The 25,812-nt window shown below is 39.2% G+C and overlaps 1 protein-coding gene and 2 pseudogenes across 2 annotated transcripts in view; 1 reads left to right on the forward strand and 2 right to left on the reverse strand.

Moving 5' to 3' along the window:
* Nucleotides 1–25,812, forward strand: part of GIPC2 (GIPC PDZ domain containing family member 2) — a 78,293-nt gene that overhangs the window by 15,813 nt on the left and 36,668 nt on the right. For both annotated transcript variants that reach the window (XR_003517031.2, XM_027576762.2), the window contains exon 2: nucleotides 16,124–16,309. Coding sequence is in view for 1 of the 2 variants with exons in the window: in XM_027576762.2 (XP_027432563.1) it covers nucleotides 16,124–16,309 (186 nt within the window). In the remaining variant the exon portion in view is untranslated. The remainder of the gene's footprint in view (nucleotides 1–16,123; nucleotides 16,310–25,812) is intronic.
* Nucleotides 11,603–12,199, reverse strand: LOC113914928 (annotated as a pseudogene).
* LOC113917504 lies at nucleotides 19,517–19,617 on the reverse strand (annotated as a pseudogene).

Here is a 25,812-nt window from a genome sequence, read left to right on the forward strand (position 1 = left end):
GTAGTGTTAACTTTATGTGGCCTTAAAGGGATACACAGTAGCAAGGTTGAGGAAGTGATAATTCTGTTTCCATTCTTGAACCAATTCACATATCCACATACTGCATTAATATAGTAGTAGTTTCTGTGATTGGCATTAACACAATGTCCTTGGTAATCCAGGTCCAGAATCTTAATTTAACTTCTTGCAACTTCTCACATTTGATACTAGCAGTTCTGGGTGTGGCTAGGTATTAGGTGCTGGTCATGATTCCTGTTACTCTTTCTCCTGTTTTCTTTATACTTCCCCCTTCCTGTCTTAATTTTCCTGTCTTTATGTGGAGGTGAGTTGGGAAAGGGAAACCTATCTTGAGAACTAAGAAGGGAATTTTTGTTGAATATCTGCCCTTACCATTTAACTAATGCCATCCTATTAGAAATGGCAGCTCCTACCCAAAGCCCTATAAATGACTAAAAATGGCAGCTGGAGCTCAGAGCAAAAGTAAATTATTCAAGTCATGAAGTTTAAAGGGATGCCTTTTTTTTTTTTTTAAAGATTTTATTTATTTGGCAGAGAAAGCGAGAGAGGGAACACAAGCAGGGGGAGTGGGAGAGGGAGAAGCAGGTTTCCCCGCTGATCAGGGAGCCCTATGCGGGGCTCGATCCCAGGACCCTGGGATCATGACCTGAGCCAAAGGCAGACCCCTAAGGACCGAGCCACCCAGGTACCCCTGAAGGTATGTCTTTGATCTTAGGTTTGTCTGGACCCAAAGCCCATACCTTTTCCTTTTACACAAGTGGTTCCTAACCTTATTGGGCTCAAAGTAACACCATGTTTATTACCCTGAAGTAAAAATTTACCTACCTGTGTGTGTAATTGAAAAAAAAATTCCTTAACTCTAATATTCATTTTTAGGGAGAGCATGTACATGTGCATGCAGGGGGTGGGGAAGGGCAGAGGGGGAGAGAAACAGAATCTCCAGCAGATGCCCCACCAAGTGTGGAGCCCCATGCAGGGCTTGATCTCATGACCTGAGTGAGCTGAAGTCGAGTGTCAGATGCTTAACCGACTGAACCACCCAGGTGCCCCTTAACTCTAATATTAGAAACAAATATGGATTTCAACATGGGGAGAAGTATCTTAGAAGACCTAATGAAGCAGTTAGGTGCTTGTACCTATTTGTAGTGAATAAGTTTGGATTTAAAGAATAAGACAATATTCAACTGAATGTTGTTGACTTTCTTTACGTAACGTATAAAGAAATAAGGGATAAATAATATTTGTAGATGTTTGTAGAATTACTGTAATGTAGCAGTAGCAGATACTTGAATTTTCAGCATAAAATATAACACGAATGGCATTGTCATGAGTGACTTGATTTTCTCAAATGATAAATAGTTCTTGGTAAAGTTCTGCACAAACAGGTCTTTTCCTTGATTTACATGGTAATTACAATCCAGGAAATTGATAACCAAAAATACTTTATCTGTAACACAGCTAGGGTTTAGGCTTAAATCTTTTTGTTTTCCTCTTCCCAGTGTGAAAGTCTGGGAGGACATTTGAAAATCATATGGAATGCTGAACAGCTCTTAACTGAGCTGGGCTTCTGTGTTAGAATTCATACAGTATCCCTACATCAGTGGTGTCACACAATCATTGTAACAACCAAAAAAGTCTCCACAAAATTTCAAATTGTTTTATTAGGGCCAATATCACCCCTGCCCACCAGCAACATTGCTTTATAACCAGTTGCTTGAGATTAAGTACTTGACCTACGCTGTGAAGTTAGGTGGTAAGAGGGGAAAAAAAAATGGGAAAGCAAGAAGGGAAAAACCAGCAGAAAGACTAATTGGTTTTATACATTCAGTTTTAGGATTAATCTTATAGGATTGTAATTATGCAGAGTGAAGAGTGGTTGGTTAAATTTGTGACATTTTAGGCTTTTATAATATCTCAAAGCAACACATGTTGCTGTGGCTATTTGACAGGTTCACAGGGTCCTATGACAGATGGGGAGTCAAGGTGGCATGATAGAAAAGCTTTCAGGTCCGTATGATGGGGGTGGGTTTCAGGGTAGAGTAGCATGCCCTGGGTTTGACTCCTGGAAACGCCACCTTCTAGCCTAAATTTTCTCACTGGCAAAATGTACAAATAATACCTGCCTTATGGGATTTGTTGTAAGAATTGGATGAGATAGCATGTTAGGTATCTAGAACAGTGGTTCAATAAATATTTTTTTAAAGATTTTATTTAACATAGACACAGTGAAAGAGGGAACACAAGCAGAGGGAGTGGGAGAGGGAGAAGCAGGCTTCCCGGGGAGCAGGGAGCCTGATGCGGGGCTCGATCCCAGGACCCTGGGATCATGGCCTGAGCCAAAGGCAGACGCTTAACGACTGAGCCACTCAGGCGCCCCAATATGCTTTCCTTCTTTTCTTTAAACAAGATGCATTTTTTTTTTTTTACAACTTTTTGGATACTTCTTGTAATTTTTTAATTTTTCTCATCTAAATCAGTACATTTTTCATTCTCCTACCCTTGGCCAAATCCCCCCAAATAAGGAAAACACATATAAAAGTGTATCCCTATTCGTGATCTTCAAACTAAGTTATCTCCATGTGGATTTCTGTGTTATAGTAACTAATCTGGACCTTTCTGATGAAGTTTATTTTAGAATAAACTTCAATAAAGTTTAGTATAAACCTAATAAATGATTTAAATCAACAAAATTGAAGATCTCAGTTGAGAAATAGTAAACATACCAATTTATTTAGAATTGCTTTGTGTTGCACTTGTCAATGTTTATTTCTCATGTGCCAAAAATAACTCTTTAATAATATCCATATTTCTTTGTGTCCTCTTTCTAGGCATAGAGAATACCTGCAGCAGAATTTGTGTCATCATATAATTGTATTTTTACCTCTTCTCTCACTGAACATGTAGAGCTCATTTTCAACTCTCCGCACACTCAAGTCTCCTAGGATCTTAATTGTGCTGAAGTCCTAGACACTGATACTTGCTTCCAAGAAGCTTCTAGGGAAGATTACTTAGATGTTAAAGGATAGAGGAAGAACTCTACCCTTGCTTTTCTTCAACATCCAAGCTTATCTTTTTCCTTTTAACCCATGCTGTCTTTAGTCATTCCATTCTGAAATGGGAATATGCTTATTTGATCTGCTTAATAGAAGATCTATTATAAATAGGTGGCCAGATAATTTATATTCCAAATCCAGACACTTCAGAGAGTTATGGGGATGATATTAAGAATTACTCTGATGGGGTGGTAGGGGGAGCCTGGCTGGCTTATTTGGTGTAGCATGAGACTCTTGATCATAGTCTTGAGATCAAGCCCCACACTGGGCATGCAGCCTACTTAAAAAAAAATTACTCTGGGACAGCAGTGGTAAACTGGGACCTGGAGTCTGCCTAATTGTAACCAAATTGCCTACTAGAAAAGGAGAAAGAAGAGAAAGGTAAATTTCATACATTTGCCAGTTAAACACCAACAATATACAAACCAGTTTCCTGGGCAGTAAGGAAGTTTTTGAATTATAGGCATTTGGGGAGGGGGTGGGGAGAGGATAGTGTGGTTATAAAAATAGAAGCAGAGAGAGAGGGTGCAGTGTCAGCACCAAGCCTGGAGCCAGGGTATGCTGGTACTCCTCGTCCTGGCTCTGGCTGGGTGACACATACGTGGGAGTCGAGGATAGAACCCCGGGGTAGCCTGCCCGCTTCTTCAGGAAGCCTCCTGACACTGCTGGGTTCTCCTCCCCTCTTTAACTGCTCTGCCTGCTCCAGTCCCAGGAGTTTTATAGGCAGGAATGGCAGTAATCTTGGCAAGCAGAGACGGGAAGAAGCTGCTTAGAGCAGGGGGCAGGAACTAGTAATAAACTACTGCAGCCAGGGTTGTGCCTATGTGTCTGAGTCTGTGGCATCATTCTGTTCTTGGCAGCTCCTTTCCACCTTTTCCCAGTCTCTGTTCTTGGGGCTCTCTCTCCCTGGGGTGGGAGATGGTTCAGGATTAAGCAACCTGAGCCTAGAAGAATCTTCATGCACACCCAGCCACCCACGCACATGCACGCCTGCACTCTCACACATATACTTCCTCTAAATTCAGGACTGCCCTTACTTGTGTCACACCGGCCCTACCCATAGAAGTGTTGTTTTTTTTTTTTTTTCTTCTTCAGTGTTTCTCAGACTTGCTGATGAACAATTTAAGTGTCTCAGGTGGTCGATGAGTTTGCCTTCCCCCCAGTCCTTTGTCACCTGTCGCCTAGGGAACCCTGTAGTATACTTTATTCTGTCACCTTTCACGCTATCACCTTGTACGTTTTCCTGTCTTTCCAGGTGTCCGAGTTTAGAATAAATATCAGTTTGTCTTTCTCTCAAGATGTTTATAGCTTCTCAAATGGCCCAATTTTTTTCTTAAAGTGCTCATCTCTTTCAGAATTTGTTTTAGGAAATAGTAAGGAATAGACCCCCTCCTCTGTCCCTCCCACTTGACACCTCCCTGGTTTACCATGCTTGCTTTCCAATTTTCCATGATTTATTTGGGTGGTTTGTTTTTTAGTATTTTTTTTTTTTTTTTAAGTAAGCTGCACCCAACATAGGGCTCAAACTCACAACCCCGAGACCAAGAGTTGCATGCTCTACCGACTGAACCAGCCAGGCATCCCCATTTGGGTGGTTTTTAAATACCATGTGTTGTAGCCATTTCATTGTAAGGGTTGTAAGTCTGCTGCCTGGGTTAATACGGACACACTGCTACATGAGCATTCTGCTAAACACATCTCAAAATTTTGATTAGGGTCCCTTTTGAGATATGGCCATCTTTTATAAATTATATTTGTATATTTGGTAAACTGGAAAGCTTAATCATAAATCTCTTTATTAATATAATCTATAATATTTCACAAGCCACCCTACTACATTTTTCTTAGATATAAAATGTCTCCTTGTTATAGTCTCTCTCTGTCTTTTTATAGTCTTTTCCATTTTAAGTGTCAAATAAGAGGAGGCGTTTAAGAAAAGTATGTTTAGAAAGCTGGAAAATTGGAGACAGCACCTGACCAGGGGAATAGCAGTGATTTATGATGTCTTTAAAATTGGCATGTAACCTTGCAGCATTATTAGACTAGGATAAAGTTCTGACTGGAAGAATGTTGTGGAAAAGGATGACATATATAGCCATACACATTGGATTTATCTTAGTCGGTTTAGTATTTCTGTAATGTCCACAAAGGCAAGACTAAAACCTCTCCCTATCCTTTTAAACTTGTTTCAAGAATTGCTTTGAGATTTTTGACTTTCTTGGACACATAGTTGCTTTGGTTAGCTTTCATTAGCAAAAGAAAATGTTCTTTTGGTTACTGTGGGAAGTCATTTGGTAGACTAACAAATATAAATCTGCTATTTCCTTTTTTTGGATAAAATTATTTTTGTCCTATTTTGCTCACTAAAAAAGTGGTTGTACTGAAGAAGGAAGACTACAAAGGATGATTCACCTCTTATTTAAGACTTGCCACCGCTGACCCAGGGCAGCTAATTTAGAAGTGAATCATTTATAGAAAGTTCTACACAGTTTGAGGCAGGGCTTTGTACAATAGCCTCATGAAGATCTAAATAGAGCATACAGTATCAGATTTCTAAATATCTGTCTTGTTGCCAATTTTATCTTTTGCCAACGGTGAAACTTATTTCTAGTTGACTATAGCCATTGAAAGGTGAAAGGGGCACTATGTATATAAAATCAGGTATATTTTAAAAACAAATCTTAGAAATTTAGTACATGCATTATGCTGGGAAAATAATAAGCTTGGGATTTTATTTTGTAAAGATTTTATTTGCCAGAGAGAGGGAGGGAGAGTACAAGCAGGGGGAGTGGCAGGCAGAGGGAGAAGCAGGCTCCTTGCTAAGCAAGGAGCTCGATGTGGGACTCGATGTGGGACTCGACCCTAGGACCCTGAGATCATGACCCGAGCTGAAGGCAGACGCTTAACCATCTGAGCCACCTGGCCCCCCCCCAGGCTTGGGATTTTGAAAGACTATTTATAGTACAAGGAAACAAATGCAACTAGTCAGTTTCAAAATTATTTAACTGGAAGAAATCATTTTAAACTTATAGTAAGTCAATGTGTTAGTATTTTGACATTTACTGATCATCTAATATGTTTGATTTTTATTTTATTTTAATTTTTTTTAAAGAGTTTATTGGACAGAGACACAGTGAGAGAGGGAACACAAGCAAGGTGGAGTGGGAGAGGGAGAAGCAGGCTTCCCGCGGAGCAGAGAGTCTGATGTGGGACTCCATTCCAGGACCCTGGGACCATGACCTGAGCCGAAGGCAGTTGCTTAACGACTGAGCCACCCAGGTTCCCTTTTTTTTTTTTAAAGTCCAATTACAAATGGCTCCTTTTTGCCATCTATTTTAACTCCTTTTAGGAAGTGGGTGTTTTATAGATAAACACTATTCTTTGGCTCTATATAGAACACAAAATGTAGAGTTTCTGCACTTGTTTTAAATTCAAAGCTGAGTTTATGTTTACATCACAGTTATAGTATCGTGGATTAGAAAAAGCCCAGAAGTTTGAATTCTTGTTTTGTCCTTCATTAGCTATGTGACCTTAGATAAATCAATTAATGGGTCTGAGCTGGTTTTCTCCTCTTTACAGGGTGTAGTGATACCTGCCCTCATGACTTGACTCACAAGGATTAGTTGAGCTGATGCCTTGGAAAGTGATCAGTAACTTAGGTCTCTCTCTGTGGATATAAGATGTTAAGAGTGGTAACATTGCAGGGAGAAGAACTCGGACATCCAGGGTTGGAATATCATTTGTACCAAATACTACTGATATGACCCTCTAAGCCTTTATTTTATTTTTTTGAGATATAATTGGCATATATTATTATTAGTTTCAGGTGTACAATATAATGATTCAGTATTTGTATATATGACAAAATGATCACCACAATATCCAGTTAATATCCATCAACACAATAGTTATAATTTCTTGTGATGAGAACTTTTAAGATCTCTCAGCAACTTTCAAATATACAGTACAGCATTAGCTATAGTTGCCATACGGTATATCACATCCTGAGGACTTGTTTATTTTATAACTGGAAGTTTGTAACTTTTGACCACCTTCACCTGTTTTGCCTACCCTGTTACCCTCCTCCCTTCCCCGGCAATTACCAATCTGTTCTGTATCTTTGAGGTTTTTTTTTTTTTTTAGATTCTACATATAAGTGAGGTCATACAGTATTTGTCTTTCTTGGTTAGATTTATTTCACTTAGTATAATGCCCCCAGGGTCCATCCATATTATTGCAAATGGTGCCATTTCTAAGCCTTTTTTTTTTTGGTCTTTTTTTTTTTTTAAAGATTTTATTTATTTATTTGACAGAGAGAGGGAACACAAGCAGGGGGAGTGGGAGAGGGAGAAGCAGGCTTTCCGCGGAGCAGGGAGCCCGATGCGGGGCTCGATCCCAGGACTCTGGGATCATGACCTGAGCCAAAGGCAAACGCTTAATGACTGAGCCACCCAGTTGCCCCTTTTTTTTAGTCTTTTAAAAAAAGGAGAGGGGTGGTGGTAATATAAAACCTCTCACCTACGATTACCGTAGAGAATAAAGGAAGTAATCTGTGAAAGTACCTGGTGCATGTAATGTTTCTTGAACCTTGAAGTTTGATTTTATTTTTCCATTCTTTCAGATCTATCTCCTTAGTTCCTTCACTTTCCCAGTACTTTACTGTAAGTGGGAACCAGTATCTAATCTGTGTACAGCTAAGAGGGATAAGCAGGTGCCCCAGTTTATGACTATGATTGAAGAATTGAGTTGTAGAAGTTATTTGATACATATACCACATAGTTTTGGGGAACCATATAGCCTAAGACACTCAGAGCTTTTTGAAAGTTTTAAAAAATTTTTAGTAGGCTCCACACATGCCTAACATGGGGCTTGAACGCACAACCCTGAGATCAAGAGTCGCATGCTCTACTGACTGAGCCAGCTGGGTACCCTGGAAGAGTAATGAGTAACAGTTTTGTCACTGGCTTGGTTAGAGCTACTCCCTTCTGTTCAAGCATTCAGGGTAAGTGGGCAACCTTCTCCCCTCCCCTCCATAATTATTTTGTTCTTAGTTTCTGAGCTTAATTCCTGCTATTTTAAGGGCAATTAACTAGATGGAGGTAAAATAATCTCTTTGTTTTTCTCTTATTGAGGAAAAAGTCTTTGAGACTTAGATAATGAGAACAGCCCAGATAAAACCATGGTCGTTAACACAGGAAACAATCCAAGTGGTGTTCTTATGTATAAAGATAAGGTATTAACTCCTGATGAAAGTATGGTTTAGTTGGGGTGCCTGGCTGGCTCAGTCCGTAGAGCATGTGACCCTTGATCTCAGGGTCATGAGTTTGAGTCCCGTGTTGGATGTAGAGATTACTTAAGGAAACTTTTTTTTTTAAAGTATGGTTTAGTTAATTATTAGATTTGTCATTATGTACTTTATTTTCTATAATAACATCGATATTTCTATAATGCTTACTTTAAAAAAATTTTTTTTTAAAGATTTTATTTATTTGACAGAGACAGCAAGAGAGGGAACACAAGCAGGGGGAGTGGGAGAGGGAGAAGCAGGCTTCCTGCTGAGCAGGAGCCCGATGCGGGGCTCAATCCCAGGACCCTGGGGTCATGACCCGAGCTGAAGGCAGATGCTTAATGACTGAGCCACCCAGGCGCCCTGTATAATGCTTATTTTAGAAAGCATGTAAAAAAGTAGCGAGGTTCTTGGGATAGATTAAGATGTAGGAAAGTAGTTGTATTAAAATATTAATCCTGCTACTTTGGATAACCTTCAAGAGGTTACAGTTCCAGTTACTTACATTTAAAATCACACACACAAATAATGTAATGCCAGCTACACAAGCCCATAATTTCTTCCAGAGGTCTTTGGAACATGTGGAATTTTGGGCCAGCTCAGTTCCTGTTTAAGGAAGGCATTAAACAAAAAGTTGGAAATGGGCTTCCTTTAAAAAAAAAAAAAAAAGGCATTTAATGTGTTTTTAGAGAGATCTGTAACCTGCTTATGGGCCAGAATATCTTTTGAAACACCAATGACAAATGATCTATTTAACCTTACTCACAAAGCACATTGTAAAGTATATAATGGAGAAAAAAGGCAATATTAATTTGTATTAATGACTCTATATAGTTGTTCAGACTTATCACCCTAGCCATATTGAGTTTTAAGGGTGAATAATCATAACCGCCCGATAAGAACTGGAAGATAAATCAAATATTATGCATGGTAAGAACACTGTCCATGAGTTATTCTTCAACCACAAAGTTGAAGGATAATGTAATTTATGGGAGAAAATGAAATCCATCCTGGTGATGACATTAAAAAGGAGCAAAATCTGATCTCTTCACGAAAACTCATGCAATTTAAGCAGCTTTCAAGCATAGGTGTAAATACTACTGTTCAAGAAGCACTTATATTCCAGGAATAATAATAATAACCTTAAAAAGAGCTTTTTAGTTTAAAAAGTACTTTATATATAGTCTCTTATTGTTTTTTTTTTTTTTAATTGCATGATGTAGACCAAACTTTAATAATGCCATGATGTATGTGAGAACTATGGAGGTCAAATGACTTGACTGAACTCACTGAGAGTACAGAATTGGGACTAGATTCAAGTCTCTTACATCTTTTTTTAAGTTTATTAAAAAAAAAAAAATCTCTACACCCAATGTGGGGCTCAGACTCATGACCTTGAGATCAAGAGTTGCATGTTCTTCTGACTGAGCCAGCCAGGCACCCCAGGTCTCTTACCTCTTAATCCATTAATCCTTTTTTTTTTTAAAGTGACACACACACGCACACACACACACACACACGGGTGGGGAGGGCAGAGGGAGAGAGACTCTTAAGCAGGTTCCATACCCGGCATGGAGCTCCATTTCACAACCCTGAGATCATGATCTGAGCCAAAATCGAGTCAGACACTTTACCAACTGAGCCACTCAGGTGTGACCCTCCCCTTCCTTTTTAATTTTTTTTGATTCTATTGGAAGGGGGAGTCACTTTTCTGTGCCTGAAATTTTTGATGGGAATAGGATGTGAAATTACGATAAGATGCATGTAGTACCTCAATGTACTAAACACAACTCACCATCTACCTTACTAAGTTTAAGGATAAAATGAGATAGTAGGTAGAAAGAACTTTTAAACTGAAGAATTATAAACTGAAGAATTATACAAAGTATAATGATTCAGGAATTCAGTTGAAAACAAAATCTAATCTAGAATGGGTTGATGAAATTATTGGCTTGTGTAACTAAATATTCTGAGAGAAGACTGTATCAGACAGGATGTTGATCTTGGGGTCATGAGTTTGAGCCCCACATTGGGTGTAGAGATTACTTCAAAATCTTAAAAAAAAAAAAAAAAAAAGTTAGCCGAGGATGATAGAAAATGTAGTAGACTTTATTGGATGGGGAAGATTTTGATATAGACTGGATTTATTTTTTTTTAAAGATTTTGACAGAGACTGCGAGAGAGGGACCACAAGCAGGGGAAATGGGAGAGGGAGAAGCAGGCTTCCTGTAGAGCAGGGAGCCTGATGCGGGGCTAGATCCCAGGACCCTGGGATCATGACCTGAGCCGAAGGCAGACGCTTAAGGACTGAGCCACCCAAGCGCCCCGACATAGACTGGATTTATTTATTAAAGATTTTATTTATTTGAGAGAGAATGAGAGATAGAGAGCACGAGAGGGAAGAGGGTCAGAGGGAGAAGCAGACTCCCTGCTGAGCAGGGAGCCCGATGTGGGACTCGATCCCGGGACTCCAGGATCATGACCTGAGCCGAAGGCAGTTGCTTAACCAACTGAGCCACCCAGGCGCCCGACATAGACTGGATTTAGAAGTTGGGTTTTAGCTATGGCATTTTTGGCCCAGGAAATGCCATGTGCAGATATATGGAGATGGGAAAAATGCAAAGTATAAAATTGATAAAGACAGGATATTCTAGAACTGAGCTGCCCCATATGGTAGTTAGTAGCAAAATACAGATACTGGAGGGCACTTGGGTGGCTCAGTCGTTAGGTCGTTAGCCCAGGGTCGTGGGATCGAGTCCCACGTTGGGCTCCCTACTTGGTGGGAAGCCCGCTTCTCCCCTCTCCCACTCCCCCTGCTTGTGTTCCTGCTCTTGCTATCTGTCAAATAAAATCTTAAAAAAAAAAAAAAAATATATATATATATATATATAGATAGATACTGGACACTTTGGCTAGTTCAAGTTGAGTAAGATATTAAAAATTTAAAAAATGTAAAATATCTCAATTTTATATATTTGAAACAATGTATTAGATATATGGATTACATAATTTGAATAAACATCTATTTTTACTTTTGTTAATGTAACTATTAGAAAATTTAAAATTATGTGGCTTGTTCCATGTCTGTTGGGCAGTGCTGCTTTAGAAAACGGAATAGTCATGAGTTTTCCATTTATCTTTTATTTTCTTTAAACCCAAAGTATTTAATTATCACAAGGGCTCAAACTTAAGGGCTTAATTCAAGAAACAACAAAAATGACACCACAGCTTAAGCTACAGAGTCCTAGACAGGAATGAAAAAAAGGACAGACCATCTAAAAAAAAACAAAAAGGCAACACAAGGAGAGAGGCTAGACTGTCCGGAATCTTGGCTGGAGACCTGATTTGAGTAGGTTTCTTGCAGATACTTCTTAAAGGCTGTGGGGTTTTTCCAGAGCTCGGCAGCATGTGTGTTCAAAGGGCTATCGATGTTGGGTTCTCCTAGCAGGCTCTGGATGGACAGCAGGATGGTCCTGGCATCATATAGGATAGATCACTTGCCCTTCAGGATGCCCAGGCAGATGTTCCCCTGGATGTCCACGCTGGGGTGGTAGCAGGGTATGAGGAACTTCACCGTGTGGGTGCATTGTAAGGGTAGCCCCTGGCAAACTCCAGGGAGAACGTGTACTTCAGGTCTTCATATACCGAGCCAGGTGCTCCATTTGAAAAAGTGGTTTGATTCAGGGAAGGCAGAAATTTCTGTGTCACAGACATTATGAAGGTCATCAGCTCCTGCTGTAGCCTCTTGCCCATGGGGCCCTGCACAGCGCCCCTGCTGGGCTTGACTCCTTTGTGGGTGGCGGCGGCTGGTGGCAGTTGGGTGCCACTTCTGGGAGGCCATCTGCTGTCTGGTCAGGGAGACGAACTTGGAGAGCACAACTGCAACCAGAATATTCCATTTATCTTATAAAAACGGACAATGGTAGTAAAGCACTAAATATGGATACCTCAAAAGACATTAAGGATTTCATTTTACAGTAAAAAACACCAGAAAAGTTTTATCTAACGGATGACTCACCTTATAATATGATACCTTGCCATGAGTTTACTTTCTTTTGATTTAGTTTGTTCATGAGAAGGTATAGAAAATGTCAAATACTATGTCTTACTGTCTTTTATCATACTAGTATACTTACAGTGGAAGCAAGTATTTCTTAAAGGAACACGGGTATGACCTGAACAGTGCATCATTTTTTTTTTTCTATCCTAACAGTAAACACTTACTAGCTGTGTTAATTGGGTAAAGTCGTAATTTTCTCATCTGCAAAAAGAGGATAATAAAACCTAGTATACATGTATATTGTATCAAATGAGGTAAGTGAACATATATTGTCATTGCCACTCAGATACAAACTGAGTGGGGTGCTTGTTAGCCATTGTAGGAGAAAGAGAACAAGATCTCCTCTCAGGGTGAGGATGACAAATACATGTGTTAAACCAATAGGACTTCAAGGCAAGATGACTCAGACAGTTGAATGAGGTATTAGAGTTAAATGATGTGAATGAAGTGGAAAGATTGATTCCACCTGGGCTGTCACATTTGAGCATAGACTCAATAGACAAGAGCATTGGGGTGGAATGGGTTGGGCAGGCATTTTAGATTTTGGATTGAGGGAAATGTATGAATGAAGGTAGGAAAGCTCAAGGTATGTATTTGAGGTTCCTTTTGGTTTAAAATATTCATGGCTTTTTGATCTCTTCCAGTTGACTCATGTTGCCTTACTATACCTCAGTGCAGCGTATGAGCCTGGGATTTCCTTGTTGTATAGGGACTGTCCATCTTTGCATACATAGTGGGCAGCACAGAACCTGGCAAAAAGCAGCTATTCAGTAGATGATTGGTGGGTGGATGAATGAGCAAGAATTTTGCAGCATTCAGAAAGCACTGTATCACTTATTTTTCAGCGCGGATTTGTTTGAACTTCTAGCCCTTTATCACATATTTAACAGATATATTTGTTGATAGTTGTGCGTTGAGATCCCAGGAGCGTTAGGTTTTTATTCTCCCATGGAGATCTAACCTGAAGTCAGGGAGTTTTAATTACTTGCTGTTGCAGAGGGCTTGCACTCTACCTCTCAGTGACCGTTACATTCCTGCAGGTTTTCAACACAGCTTGTGGAGCTCTATTCTGTGAAGGATGTAGCTGGCTCCACTCCTTCCAGAAAAAAAGATACCTTGTCTGCAAACTTTTGGCTGTCTGGAATGGAACATTATTCTGCAGGGGAGGAAGCACAATGAAAAAGGGTCATACCTACAGGAAATCTAATATTTGCTCTGCAGTGAAATGTGAAAAATTGAAAGAAAGGAAGCAGCATAGTAACTAGAAGTCCACTTTGTGTGGGACTTCCTTTTTGGGGCGTTTCTCCTGCCCTCTTACATCATCATCATCATCATCATTATTTTTAAGATTTTATTTATTTGACAGAGAGGGGGGTGGCAGAGAGAGAGGGAGAAGCAGGCTCCCTGCTGAGCAGGGAGCCCACAGGGCTTATCTCAGGACCCTGGGATCATGACCTGAGCTGAAGGCAGAGGTTTAACTGACTGAGCCACCCAGGCGCCCCTCATCATTATGTTTTAATGTTTTATTTCCTAACTGGTAAGTTGCTTTTATATTAATGGTGTTTGGGATCCACTATGAACACATTAACAGATTCACTGTTTAAAACAAAACAAAACTGTTTCTTCTACTTCCCATCATTTTTTTGAGAAAGGAAATCAGAAAAGCAGTTTACTATGCATATTCCCTTGCCCCTCTACCCATGTTATTAATGATTTTTGCAAGTGGACTAATTATACCATTGATTTCGCAGTTAGAATAAGGAATAGGAGCCATTCTTTTTTTTTTTAATTTTATTTATTTATTCATGAGAGACAGGGAGGGAGAGAGAGAGAGGCAGAGGGAGAAGCAGGCTCCCAAGGAGCAGGGAGCCAGATGCGGGACTCGATCCCAGGACCCTGGGATCATGACCTGAGCCGAAGGCAGATGCTTAACCATCTGAGCCACCCAGGCGCCCCAATAGGAGCCATTCTTAAAGGACTTTCTTTCCCCCTGTGAATTATACGATTTTTACACTAGCGTATTTGCAAAAACTTACAAATCATAAAGCCGAATATATTATGTCCTGCCCAGGAACACAAAGAGTTAAATCAAATATCCACCAGTTAGCACAGCTCACCATGGATGAAAAAAGGAAAGGGTGAGGACAGCAGTTTTTCTTTGTAAGCCTTTATTCTTTGGTACCCAGTTGCCTCTTGTCCTCATCACTAGCTCCTTTCATACACTTCTGAGATTTGATCAGAGTTTTGCTGACCGCGCTGGACCTTTAGCTGTGTAACAGAGCTCTTCCAATTCAGACACGTTCTGATATGGCTTAAAGAGCCATTTAATAAGTAGTAGTTGCACCATTTCCGAACTTTATGAGGCTTATGGATGTGTTAAGGCTTACGTTCTGGGGGGAATCGGGAATGGTGTGAAACCCGGGGATATAGGGAGAGGGTTGAAAGGGAGGCCTGAAGCAAGGCTGAGGTTTGGAGGAAGGGCTGACAACATCTGTGGCAAAATTACTTGATGATAAGAGTAAAAAAAAAAAAATTTTCATTTACCCATTTTGGTATAAGACAGCCATATTAAAATGTTTTTGGGGGTGCTTGGGTAGCTCATTCGTTAAGCATCTGCCTTCGGCTCAGGTCATGATCCCGGGGTTCTGGGATCGAGCCCCATACCGGGCTCGCTGCTCAGCAGGAAGCCTGCTTTTCCCTCTCCCACTCCCTCTGCTTGTGTTCCTGCTCTTGCTCTTTCTCTCTCAAAATAAAAAAAACTTAAAAAAAAAAAAAAGTTTTTCTTTGGGACATAGGTACTCAAGAAATGTTTGTTGACTTAATTTTTGAACCAATGGTGTGTTTTCAACACTTTCTCCTCCTGTTCTGTAATTTTGTATTTAGGCCCCAGAAATTACCCAAATCATGGTGGACAAACTTAAGAGCTGGCCTGCAGATTTTAGTAAAATGAATCCTATTTTTGAAGGAAAATGAGGTTCAATAAAGACATGAACATGAGTCTCTTTAAAGTCTCTACACAACTTTTTTACTATTGCAGTTTTTCATGCTGTTTCTACCTTCATGTGAATTTGACCAAATTGCATTTGTCTCTCCACACCTCAGTTCCTTTATTTTGAAAATTAAGGAATTGGATTAGTGGTCTTTTAAGGTCTGTTTTAGATCTCTTCATTTTGGTACCTCATTCATTAATCACTTTTCTCAAGCACTATTAATGCAAGATAAATAATTTTCCTCATTTCTAAAAAATCAGTTTTCAAAAATAGTCTTGCCTATAATTTCATTGTGGTAAACATGTCATGGCCTTGCCTTTGGGAACACAACTTATGGTTTTAGCATTGTAAATGGCAGATAATGTAAGTGTTTAAATCACTTCAAAGTTGGTATGATCTGAACTCAGAATCTTGCTCTTGACAAATACAGGCTTTGTGACCTCAGGCAAATTACTTTCTTAGCCTCAAATTCCTTATCTATAATTTGGAGGTGATAATGTATTTATAAAGTCTTTCTGAGGATTAAATGAGATCATGGCTATAAATTGTTTAGAACACATCCTTGCCTATAGGAAGTACTCTGTATATATTACCTGAGGTTAATGATCTAACTTCTTAGATCATAAATTGAGGACTATTTCACTCAAATATTAAACTAATGACCAGAATGTTTCCTGATGGAAACTGAGCTAACCTATTTCTTTCTTTCTTACAGATATTATATTGTACTTTAAACACACCTAAAGTTGATATGGAAAGAGTCTTAGGATCTCATGTAGGTGTTGAAGATTTCATATTTGCCCATGTGAAAGGGATCCAAAAAGAAGTGAATGTATATAAATCTGAGGATTCACTTGGTCTCACTATCACAGATAATGGTACTGGTTATGCTTTTATAAAGGTAAGTCTTAAAAGAATAATTATGTGACCTAACTGAGGGTAATAGTTAAGAAAATCTACCAGGTCAAAGAAATCTTTAGAGTGAAAGCTGGCTTAGCAGGGATGGTTTGATAAGGTTTCATTTAAAAAATGTTTCAAAGACCTCATTTTTTGTTTACCCTTTCCTTGAATTTCTTTCCTTCAGTTTAAACTTCCTCTAGAATTTAGAACTTATTGAAAAGAAAAGCCTGGTCCTGGTGCCCACTCATCCATATGAGCTCTTGTAGGTCTGTAGCTCCTTAATATCTGATGACTTCCGTGTTGATTTCCATTGATTTTTTTTTTTTTTTAGGGTTATTTCCAAGTAAGAGTATGTGTAATATATATATGTATTATAATTTAAAAAAACGTAATCTCTATGCCCAGTGTGGGGCTCAAACTCACAACCCTGAGATCAAGAGTTGGATGCCCTACCAACTGAGCCAGCCCGGCACCCCAAGTGTACACATTTTTGACAACTTATTAAATGTTCAACATTTTCTAAACTGTAATTCCTTTATTTAGATACAAAGAGAGCAATATAGAGCTGCAAAGATGGGAGAAGGAGGTTTGAAATAGTATGAAAAGCAGAACTGAGGAGTAGTAAAAAGGAAAATAGATTCATCTCTTTGTTTTTTAGATTTTATTTATTTTTGAGAAAAGCAGGGGGAGGGGCAGAGGGAGAAGCAGTCTCCCCTCATCTTTTTTTTTTTTTTTTTAAAGATTTTATTTATTTATTTGACAGGGACAGCAAGAGGGGGAACACAAGCAGGGGGAGTGGGAGAGGGAGAAGCAGGCTTCCCGCCGAGCAGGGAGCCTGATGCGGGGCTCGATCCCAGGACTCTGGGATCATGACCTGAGCCTAAGGCAGATGCTTAATGACTGAGCCACCCAGGTGCTCAATATTTTCAAGTTTTAAGTAATCTCTACACTCAGTGTGAGGCTCGAACTCACAACCCTGAGATCAAGAGTCACATGCTCTTCCGACTGAGCCAGCCAGGCGCCCCTGCTTAGTAGATATTTAAGAGATGAAGGGGGGTGCCTGGGTGGCTCTGTCCTTAAACGTCTGCCTTCAGCTCAGGTCATGATCCCAGGGTCCTGGGATTGATCCCCGCATCGGGCTCCCTGCTCACCAGGAAGCCTGCTTCTCCCTCTCCCACTCCCCCTGCTTGTGTTCCCCCTCTTGCTGTCCCTCTCTGTCAAATAAATAAATAAAATCTTTAAAAAAAAATCAAAAATCTATTAAGCAATTGTATAACAGCTGACTTCTATTGAATGATTATGTACTAGATACTTTACATACTGTTTCTCAGTCCTCACAATTCAGTTTGATACTATGTTTTTTCTTGTTGTATAACAAATTTTTAATGTATAGCTTACTGTACTCATACCTTTGTAACCACCACCGGGCTCAAGGGAAGCTTCATTTCTAACACCCAGAATTCTCTTGGGACTCTTCTCAGTCACTCTGCTTCCCCCACAAAGGTAGCCACTGTTCTGATCTCTATCACCATAGTTTTGCTTGAACTTCATTAAATAGAATCATGTACTCTATTGTTTCTGGCTTCTTTTGTTCAATATGATGTCTGGGAGATTCAACTGTGGGTAGGCAGTATTATTAACCTATTTTAAAGATGTAGAAACAGGATCAGGGAGGTTAAGTAGCTTGCTGCAAAGTTACGTAGCTGAAAAATTCAGGATTTGAATTCAAGAGATCTGGCTCCAGAGCTGACATTCCTATCCATGTCACTAAGAATTAGTTATAAATTTCATAAACAGAACATGTTTCATGTTTTTATTTTGTCTAAATCTTTGCTGATGCATTGTCATCATTAAAAAAGTCTTAGGGAAGCTATCTTCTTAACTGTAAATAGTACTTTATTTAACTTCCCATTTGATAGAATGGCTATTTTTAGCTCTGCAAAAGATATGACTGTGCTGAAGGTCGAGTGGGTGATCAAATGGAAAATCGTGAGTTGGGAAAGTCATGTGGGATTATCTGGGGGAAGCTCAGGACATGAGGCACATGCAGCAATGCCTTTCTAATGTGAGCAGGGAAGGGTTTAGAAGTTTCGCAAGCACGTGTGGATTTTTTAGATCTTAACCTCTGATGTTCAGAGCTTGTATTTATTTTTTTTAATGCTTCCTTGAACATGTGCCTGCCTCTGTACTCATTACTAGTCCTGTGGAGACATCATGATGGCAAAGAGAAAGTGGAGCATAAGCCAATTGCTGACGTATAATTCAACTTAGAGAAATGAATAGCCTGTGTACATGGTTAATATGACTTTAAAAATTGAGGGGGTAATTTAAAACTTATTGAAACATTGTAATAATACAGAGGACTTTCATAATACCCTTTATCCATTTCTCCAATTTTTACCATTTGCCACATTTGCTGTTTTGTTTGCTCTCATACACACGTGTATATGTGTGTGTGTGTGTATATACACATAAATACAAATACGTATAATTTTTCTGAGCTATTTGAAAAAGTGGGTTGTATGTATTATGCCTATTTAGTCCTTACTATTTCAGAATGGAGTTACTAAGCACAGGGTTTTTCTCTATATAACTATAGTACAATTGTGAAATTCAGAAAATCTAGTATTGATAAAACTGCAGTGTGGGGCACCTGGGTGGCTCAGTCGTTAAGCGTCTGCCTTCAGCTCAGGTCATGATCCCAGGGTCCTGGGATCAAGCCCCACATTGGGCTCCCTACTCTGCGGGAAGCCTGCTTCTGCCTCTCCCACTCCCCCTGCTTGTGTTTCCTCTCTCGCTGTGTCTCTCTGTCAAATAAATCTTTAAACAAACACAAGAACCTGCAGGATGGACATTGGTTTAAAATTATTTTATCAGTTGCCAAATATCCTCTTTAATCTGAATGTACATATATAAACAAAGTATTCAGAGGTTACTTGGAATAGGTTTTTTCCTGCCGCTTTCCCCACTAAGTGGTTATTATTTATTTGAAATACTGTTGAATCTATTTGCTTCTCTTTGAATTGAGTTTCCCCCTTATCCTTGTTTTCATTTTTTCTGAATACATAAAATACTAACATTCGAAAGTTAAAACTGTATTAAAAGACCTTCAGAGATCTGTCACTCCCCTAGCCCTCTATCCCATTACTCATTTCTCCCACTCCTTATAAGTAATCATTTTCATTAATTTTTGGCTCACCATAAGCAGAAAAAAACATTCCAAGAGTTTGTATGTCATTCTTGTTCAGGGACTGTGTTATGTTTTCTGTATGGTTCCAGTTTTAGTGTATGTGCTGCTGAAGTGAGTGCTTGATATCCTTTCAGTAGTGGTTAGAAGTCGGTATATTAGAGTAGGACAGTGTGGTATAGATTCAGACAAGGGTAAAGAGGAAGGATTCCATGATGAGGGAGGCAGTGCAACGTGATGCATGGGAGCATGGGCTTGGGGCACCTGGGTGGCTCAGTCAGTTGGGCATCTGATTCTTGATTTTTGGCTCAGGTCATGATCTCAGGGTCCTGGGATTGAGCCCCGTGTTGGGCTCCATGCTTTTTTTTTTTTTAATTCATTTGAGGGAAAAAAAACAGCAAACAGGAGCACAAGCAGAGGGGAGGGGCAGAGGGAGAGGGAGAAGCAAACTCCCTGCTGAGCAGGGAGCTGGATGCAGGGCTAGATCCCAGGACCCTAGGATCATGACCTGAGCTGAAGGCAGATGCTTAACCCACTGAGCCACCCAGGTGTCCCAGGTTCCATAATTTTTTGTGTGTGGGTGTGTCTTTTTTTTTTTTTTTTTTTTTAAGGAGGCTCCATGACCAACTTGGAGCCCAACCCAGGGCTTGAGCTTATGACCCTGAGATCAGGCCTTTGTCAGAATCAAGAATCCAATGCTCTACTGACTGAGCCACCCAGGTGCCCCCAAAAAGCAGTTTTAAGAGGGAAGTTCATAGAGATAAATGCCTACCTCAAGAAACAAATCTCAACCTAACTTTATACCTCAAGGAGCTAGAAAAAGAACAAATGAAGCCCAAAGTTAGTAGAAGGAAGTAAAGAACAAAGATGAGAGCAAAAATAAGACTAGGAATATCCGGGGCACCTGGGTGGCTCAGTTGGTTAAGCATCTGACTCTTGATGTTGGTTTAGGTTGTGATCACAGGGTTGTGAGATCGAACCCCATGTGAGGGGGTTGCTGCTTGGGATTCTATCTCTGCACCCCCCACCCCACTCTAAAAGAAGGAGACTAAAAAGACAATAGAGAAGATCAATGAAACTAAGAGTTGGTTCTTTGAAAAATAATTGACCTTTAGCTAGATTCACCAAAAAGGACTCCAATAAAACCAGAAGTAAAGAGATGTTACACTGGATATCACAGAAATGCAGAGGATCATAGGTATAACTGTTCACAGTAGTTTTCTAACATCTTGGACGACATATAAGAAATGGGTAAATTCCTAGAAACCTACAACCCACCAAGACTGATGATGAAATAAAATTTGAGCAGATGGATTTAATCTCCTTGATAGTAATGAAAAACTTCCCAACAAAAGTTTAGGACCAGATGGCTTCACTGGCAAATTCTAGCAAACATTCAAAGAGAAGAATTAATACCAATGCTTCTCAAATTCTTTCAAAAATTGGAAGTGAACTCTTCCAAACTCATTTTATGAAGTCAGCATTACCCTGATACCAAAACCAGACAAGAATGCCATGAGAAGAGCCAGTATTCATAATATAAATGCAAAAGTCCTCAACAAAACATCAGTCATATTCAGCAATACATTAAAAGGATCATACCTCATGACCAAGTGGGGTTTATTCCAGGGATGGTTCAACATCCACAAATCAATGTGATAATCATAATTTTTATCCTTCATTTTGTTAATGTGGTTTATCTCAGTAGATGCAAAAAAAAAAAAAACATTTGATAGAATTCAACATCTGTTTATGGTAAAAACTCTCAACAAAGTGGGTATAGAGGGAACATACTTCAATGTAATAAGGGTCCTATAGGACAAGCCCACAGCTAACATCATACTTAGAGGAAAAGCTTTCAGCTTTTCACCACTAAGATCAGGAACAAGGCAAGGATGACCATTCTTGCCACTTCTATTTAACACAGTATTGGAAGTTCTAGCCGGAACAATAAGGCAAGAAAAAAGGTATCCAAGTTGGAGAGGAAGAAGTAAAATGGTCACTGTTTGAAGATGATATATACAGAAAACTCAAGACTTTATCCAGAAAACTGTTAGAACTAATAAATTCAGTAAAGTTGCAGGATATAAAATGACATGCTAAAATCTTCTATATGCTAATAATGAACTATCAAAAATTGAGAAAACAGTTCCATTTACAGTTGCATCAAAAAGAGTAAAGTACCGAGGAATAAATTTAACCAAGGAGAATAGCCTATTCAAAACTATAAAATGTTAATGTAAGAAATTGAAGACAAATGAAAAGCTATACCATGGTCATGGATCAGAAGAATTGATATTGTTAAAATGTCCATACTACCCAAAGTAATATTAGCCAGTGTAATCCCTATCAAAATTCCAATGACACTTTTCATACAAATAGAACAAATAGTCCTAAAATTTATGTGGAACCAACCATAGAAGACCCTGAATAGCCAAGCAAGGTTGAGAAAGAACAAAGCTGGAGGCAGGACACTCCCTGATTTCAAAGTATATTACAAAGCTATGGTAATTAAAACTGTGGTATTGGCATAAAAACAAACCTTGATCAATGGGGCAGAATAGAGAGCCCAGAAATAAACTCTTGCATATATGGCCAATTTATAACAAAGGAGCCAAGAATATACAATGGAGGAGGGGACACTCTATATTTTTATTTTGAGATAATAAATGTTTAATAAGTGGTGTGGGAAATATGGGATAGCCAGTAATGGGAAAATTGGATAGTCACATGCAAAAGAATGAAACTGGATCATTATCTCACACCATACACAAAAATTAACCCAGAATGGATTAAAGACTTGCATTTAAAACCTGAAACCACAAAACTAGAAGAAAAGATAGGCAGTAAGCTCTTAGACGTAGATTTTGGTGATTTTTGAACCTGAAAACAGAAGCAATAGAAGGAAAAATAAAAAGTAGGCTATTTAACTAAAATAGATTAAAAAAAAATGGGCAGAAGATCTGAATAGACATTTCTCCAAAGAAGACCTACAGATGGCTAACAGCTACATGGAAAGATGCTTTATGTCATTAATCATCAGGGAAATGCAAATCAAAACCACAGTGAGATACCACCTTGCACCTGTTAGAATGGCTGTTCTCAAAAGGACTAGAAGTAACAAATGTTGGTGAGGATGTGGAGAAAAGGGAACGCTTGTGCACTGTTGGTAGGAATGTAAATTGGTGCAACCACTATGGAAAACAATATGGCGTTCCCTCAAAAAATTAAAACTAGAACTACCATACAATTCAGCAATTCCACTTCGGGGTATTTATATGAGGAAAATGAAAATGCTAATTCGGGAAGATAAATGAACCAGGGATGCCTGGGTGGCTCAGTCGGTTAAGTGTCCAGCTCAGGTCATGATCTCAGGGGGGTGGGACAGAGCCCCACATCCGTCTCTGTACTTCGTGCAGAGTCTGCTTGTCCCTCCCCCTCTGCTCCTCCCTCTGCGCACGCTCTCTCTAAAATCATAAAGACAAATGCACCATGCATTTGTGTATGGTGTTCATTGCAGCATTATTTACAGCAGTCAAGATGTGGAAGCAACCTAGGTGCCCATCCACTGATGAATGGATAAAGACGTACACACACACATACACTGGAATATTAGCTGTATAACAGAAAGAAATCTTCCCATTTGTGGCAATATGGATGGACCTCAAGGGTATTATGCTAAGTGAAATGTCAGAGAAACACCTATATTGTATAATCTATCTTCTATGTAGAATCTAAAATATATATGTGATTAAAAAAATTGAATTAAAAGACAGTATGGTTCTCACAGATAAAACTTTTCAGGTGAAAAGACAACAGACTAAAACATTTGTGATTTTAGATTTTACAAGTCTCAATTTCTCAGATCATGACCTGAGCCAAAACCAAGATTCAGACGTTTAACCAACTGAGCCACCCAGGCGTGCCCTTTGCTTCTGAATTTGATTCCCCTTATGGTGTTCTTCAAGTTTCTTACACTGCTTTTCCCATCTCTTCATCCCAGATCCCTATCTGCTACCTCTGATGATTACCCATGCTTTGACTTTTTTCTCGCCCACCCGGATTCTTGCCTGGCCCCTTGCTCTGACTTCTGGTAACTGCCTTTCTTCCTTCGGTCTGGACCCTCTTCTAGTGACCTCTGTGGCTACTCATAGGTCCAGGACAACCTAGATTTTTGTTACTCTGACCTTTAATTTACTGGTAAGATTTATGTGTGTCTGTAAAGTTTTCCATTTTTCAAAATTTTATTTATTTAATCTCTACACTCCACCTAGGGGCTCAAACTCAAGACTCTGAGATCAAGAGTTGCAAGCTCTTCTGACTGAGCCAGGCATGTGCCCTGTAAATTTTTCATTTGATTAATTTTATATACTGCTTATTTTTAATCAATTGTGACAAGTCTTAATATGTGGTGGGACACTGAAATTTATATGGTGTCATTGATCAAAGGAAAAAATAGGTTCAGAAGGTATTAAGAGATAAATTAGAATAAAAAGGAAGTGAAAGTTACATAGATTTTCACATTCTCGAATGGCTTAATGGGTAGATGACAGGATATTTAAGTTTTTTTTTCTTTATACTCTAGTTTTTTATTTTTTATTTTTATTTTTTAAAATATTTATTTGATAGAGAGCAGAAGCAAGGGGGGAGAGGGGCAGAGGAAGCAGGCTCCCCGATGAGCAGGGAGCTCGACACATGGGGCTCGATCCCAGGACCCTGGGTTAATGACCTGAGCGGAAGGCAGACACTTAACTGACTGAGGCACTCAGGCGCCCCTCTAGTTTTCTTTTAAATCTTGCTTATTTTTCTGTGACCCTTTAGATACTCCAGTTGCACTTATGGTGTGTTGTAGTAACTCTTAATTCTTTTAACTTATAATGCTAATATTGACTCCTAATAAAACAATACCGGTCAGATTATGAAATTTCTCATTTTTTTAATATTTCACTTTTTGTAATGATAGTGAACTCTGAATTGGCATTATTTCTTTTGCATGAAGCATATTAATAGTTACTATTATAATGAAAATAGGAATGTTCTTAAAATTGGGGAAAAAAACCTATTGTGAGTTTTGGTATATATTAATAAAACTTTAAAAAGTCCGACCTTCCCAGAATGGTCTTGTACAATTCTCTTTTTTCTGTTGATATTATGGAGATGCTGGGGTGCATGAGATCAGTTTTCCTCTTAACTCTCAGACGCAGTGGTTACCCTGCTGATTCAGAAGGTGTTATTCTTCCACCTGGTAAGAGTGGGGAATGCACATTTTTTTTTTTTTTTTTTTTTTAAGATTTTATTTATTTGACAGAGCGAGAGAAGGAACACAAGCCGGGGGAGTGGGAGAGGGAAAAGGAGGTTTCCCGCAGAGCAGGGAGCCCGATGAGGGGCTGGAGCCCGATGCGGGGCTCGATCCCAGGACCCTGAGATCATGACCTGAGCCGAAGGCAGACGCTTAATGACTGAGCCACCCAGGCGCCCCCACATGCTTTTATTATATATCTAGTAGCCTCTAATATTTCTGTCCTATCCACCCCCATGAAGGATTTGTGACTCCTGAGGCTGACTATGGATTTTCTTTTGCCCTGTTCCTCACTACTTTGGAAGAATTAACCTTGCAGGGCTGTTATCTGTGCAGTTTTTTTCTGGGCCTCTGATCCCTAAAATCCTTCTCTAAAATCTTAGTACTGTCTTAGGGAGTCTTAGGTCTCCTTTTGAGACTCTGAGCTATAGATTTATTGTATAGAAGTAAAATAGATTTAAGAAAGACCAATTCGAAGTTTTCCCGAGTCCTAAGTTCTCCTGACCTAAAAGGTGTAAGTGAAAAATGACAGTATAGTATCACTCCTACTGGCTGCCTAAATGGTAACCACACCTGTGTCTTATTAGTTAATCGATGTTCTTAGCTGAGGTTGTACTAATTCTTGAATCATTACATTTGTAACTAAGGTTTAAAAAATGTAGCCAGTAAAAAAAAAAAAACAAAAAAAAAAACAAAAAACTTAAGCTCTATTCTCATGTAATGGGTTTCATTTTGAAATGATTCAACAACCATTTTCGGAGGGACTTTGTGCTAGACACAGAGCACGTAATGGCGAATAACACCACCTGTCTCCAAGGATATTATGGTTCAATAATGGACATTGAGAAGTAAATGAACAATTGCTCGATAGTATGCTGAACTGGCAAATTACGATTTTCCCAAGCTTCAATTTTTCTAATCTGTGACGTGAGACTCTCATTAAGGTTGTTAAAATTAAATGAGATGGCACATGTAAAGTGCTCAGCTTAGAGCTCAGAATATGTGGCAAAACCTATTA

Source organism: Zalophus californianus, chromosome 4 (genome assembly GCF_009762305.2).
Source record: "Zalophus californianus isolate mZalCal1 chromosome 4, mZalCal1.pri.v2, whole genome shotgun sequence".
Lineage (NCBI taxonomy): Eukaryota > Metazoa > Chordata > Mammalia > Carnivora > Otariidae > Zalophus > Zalophus californianus.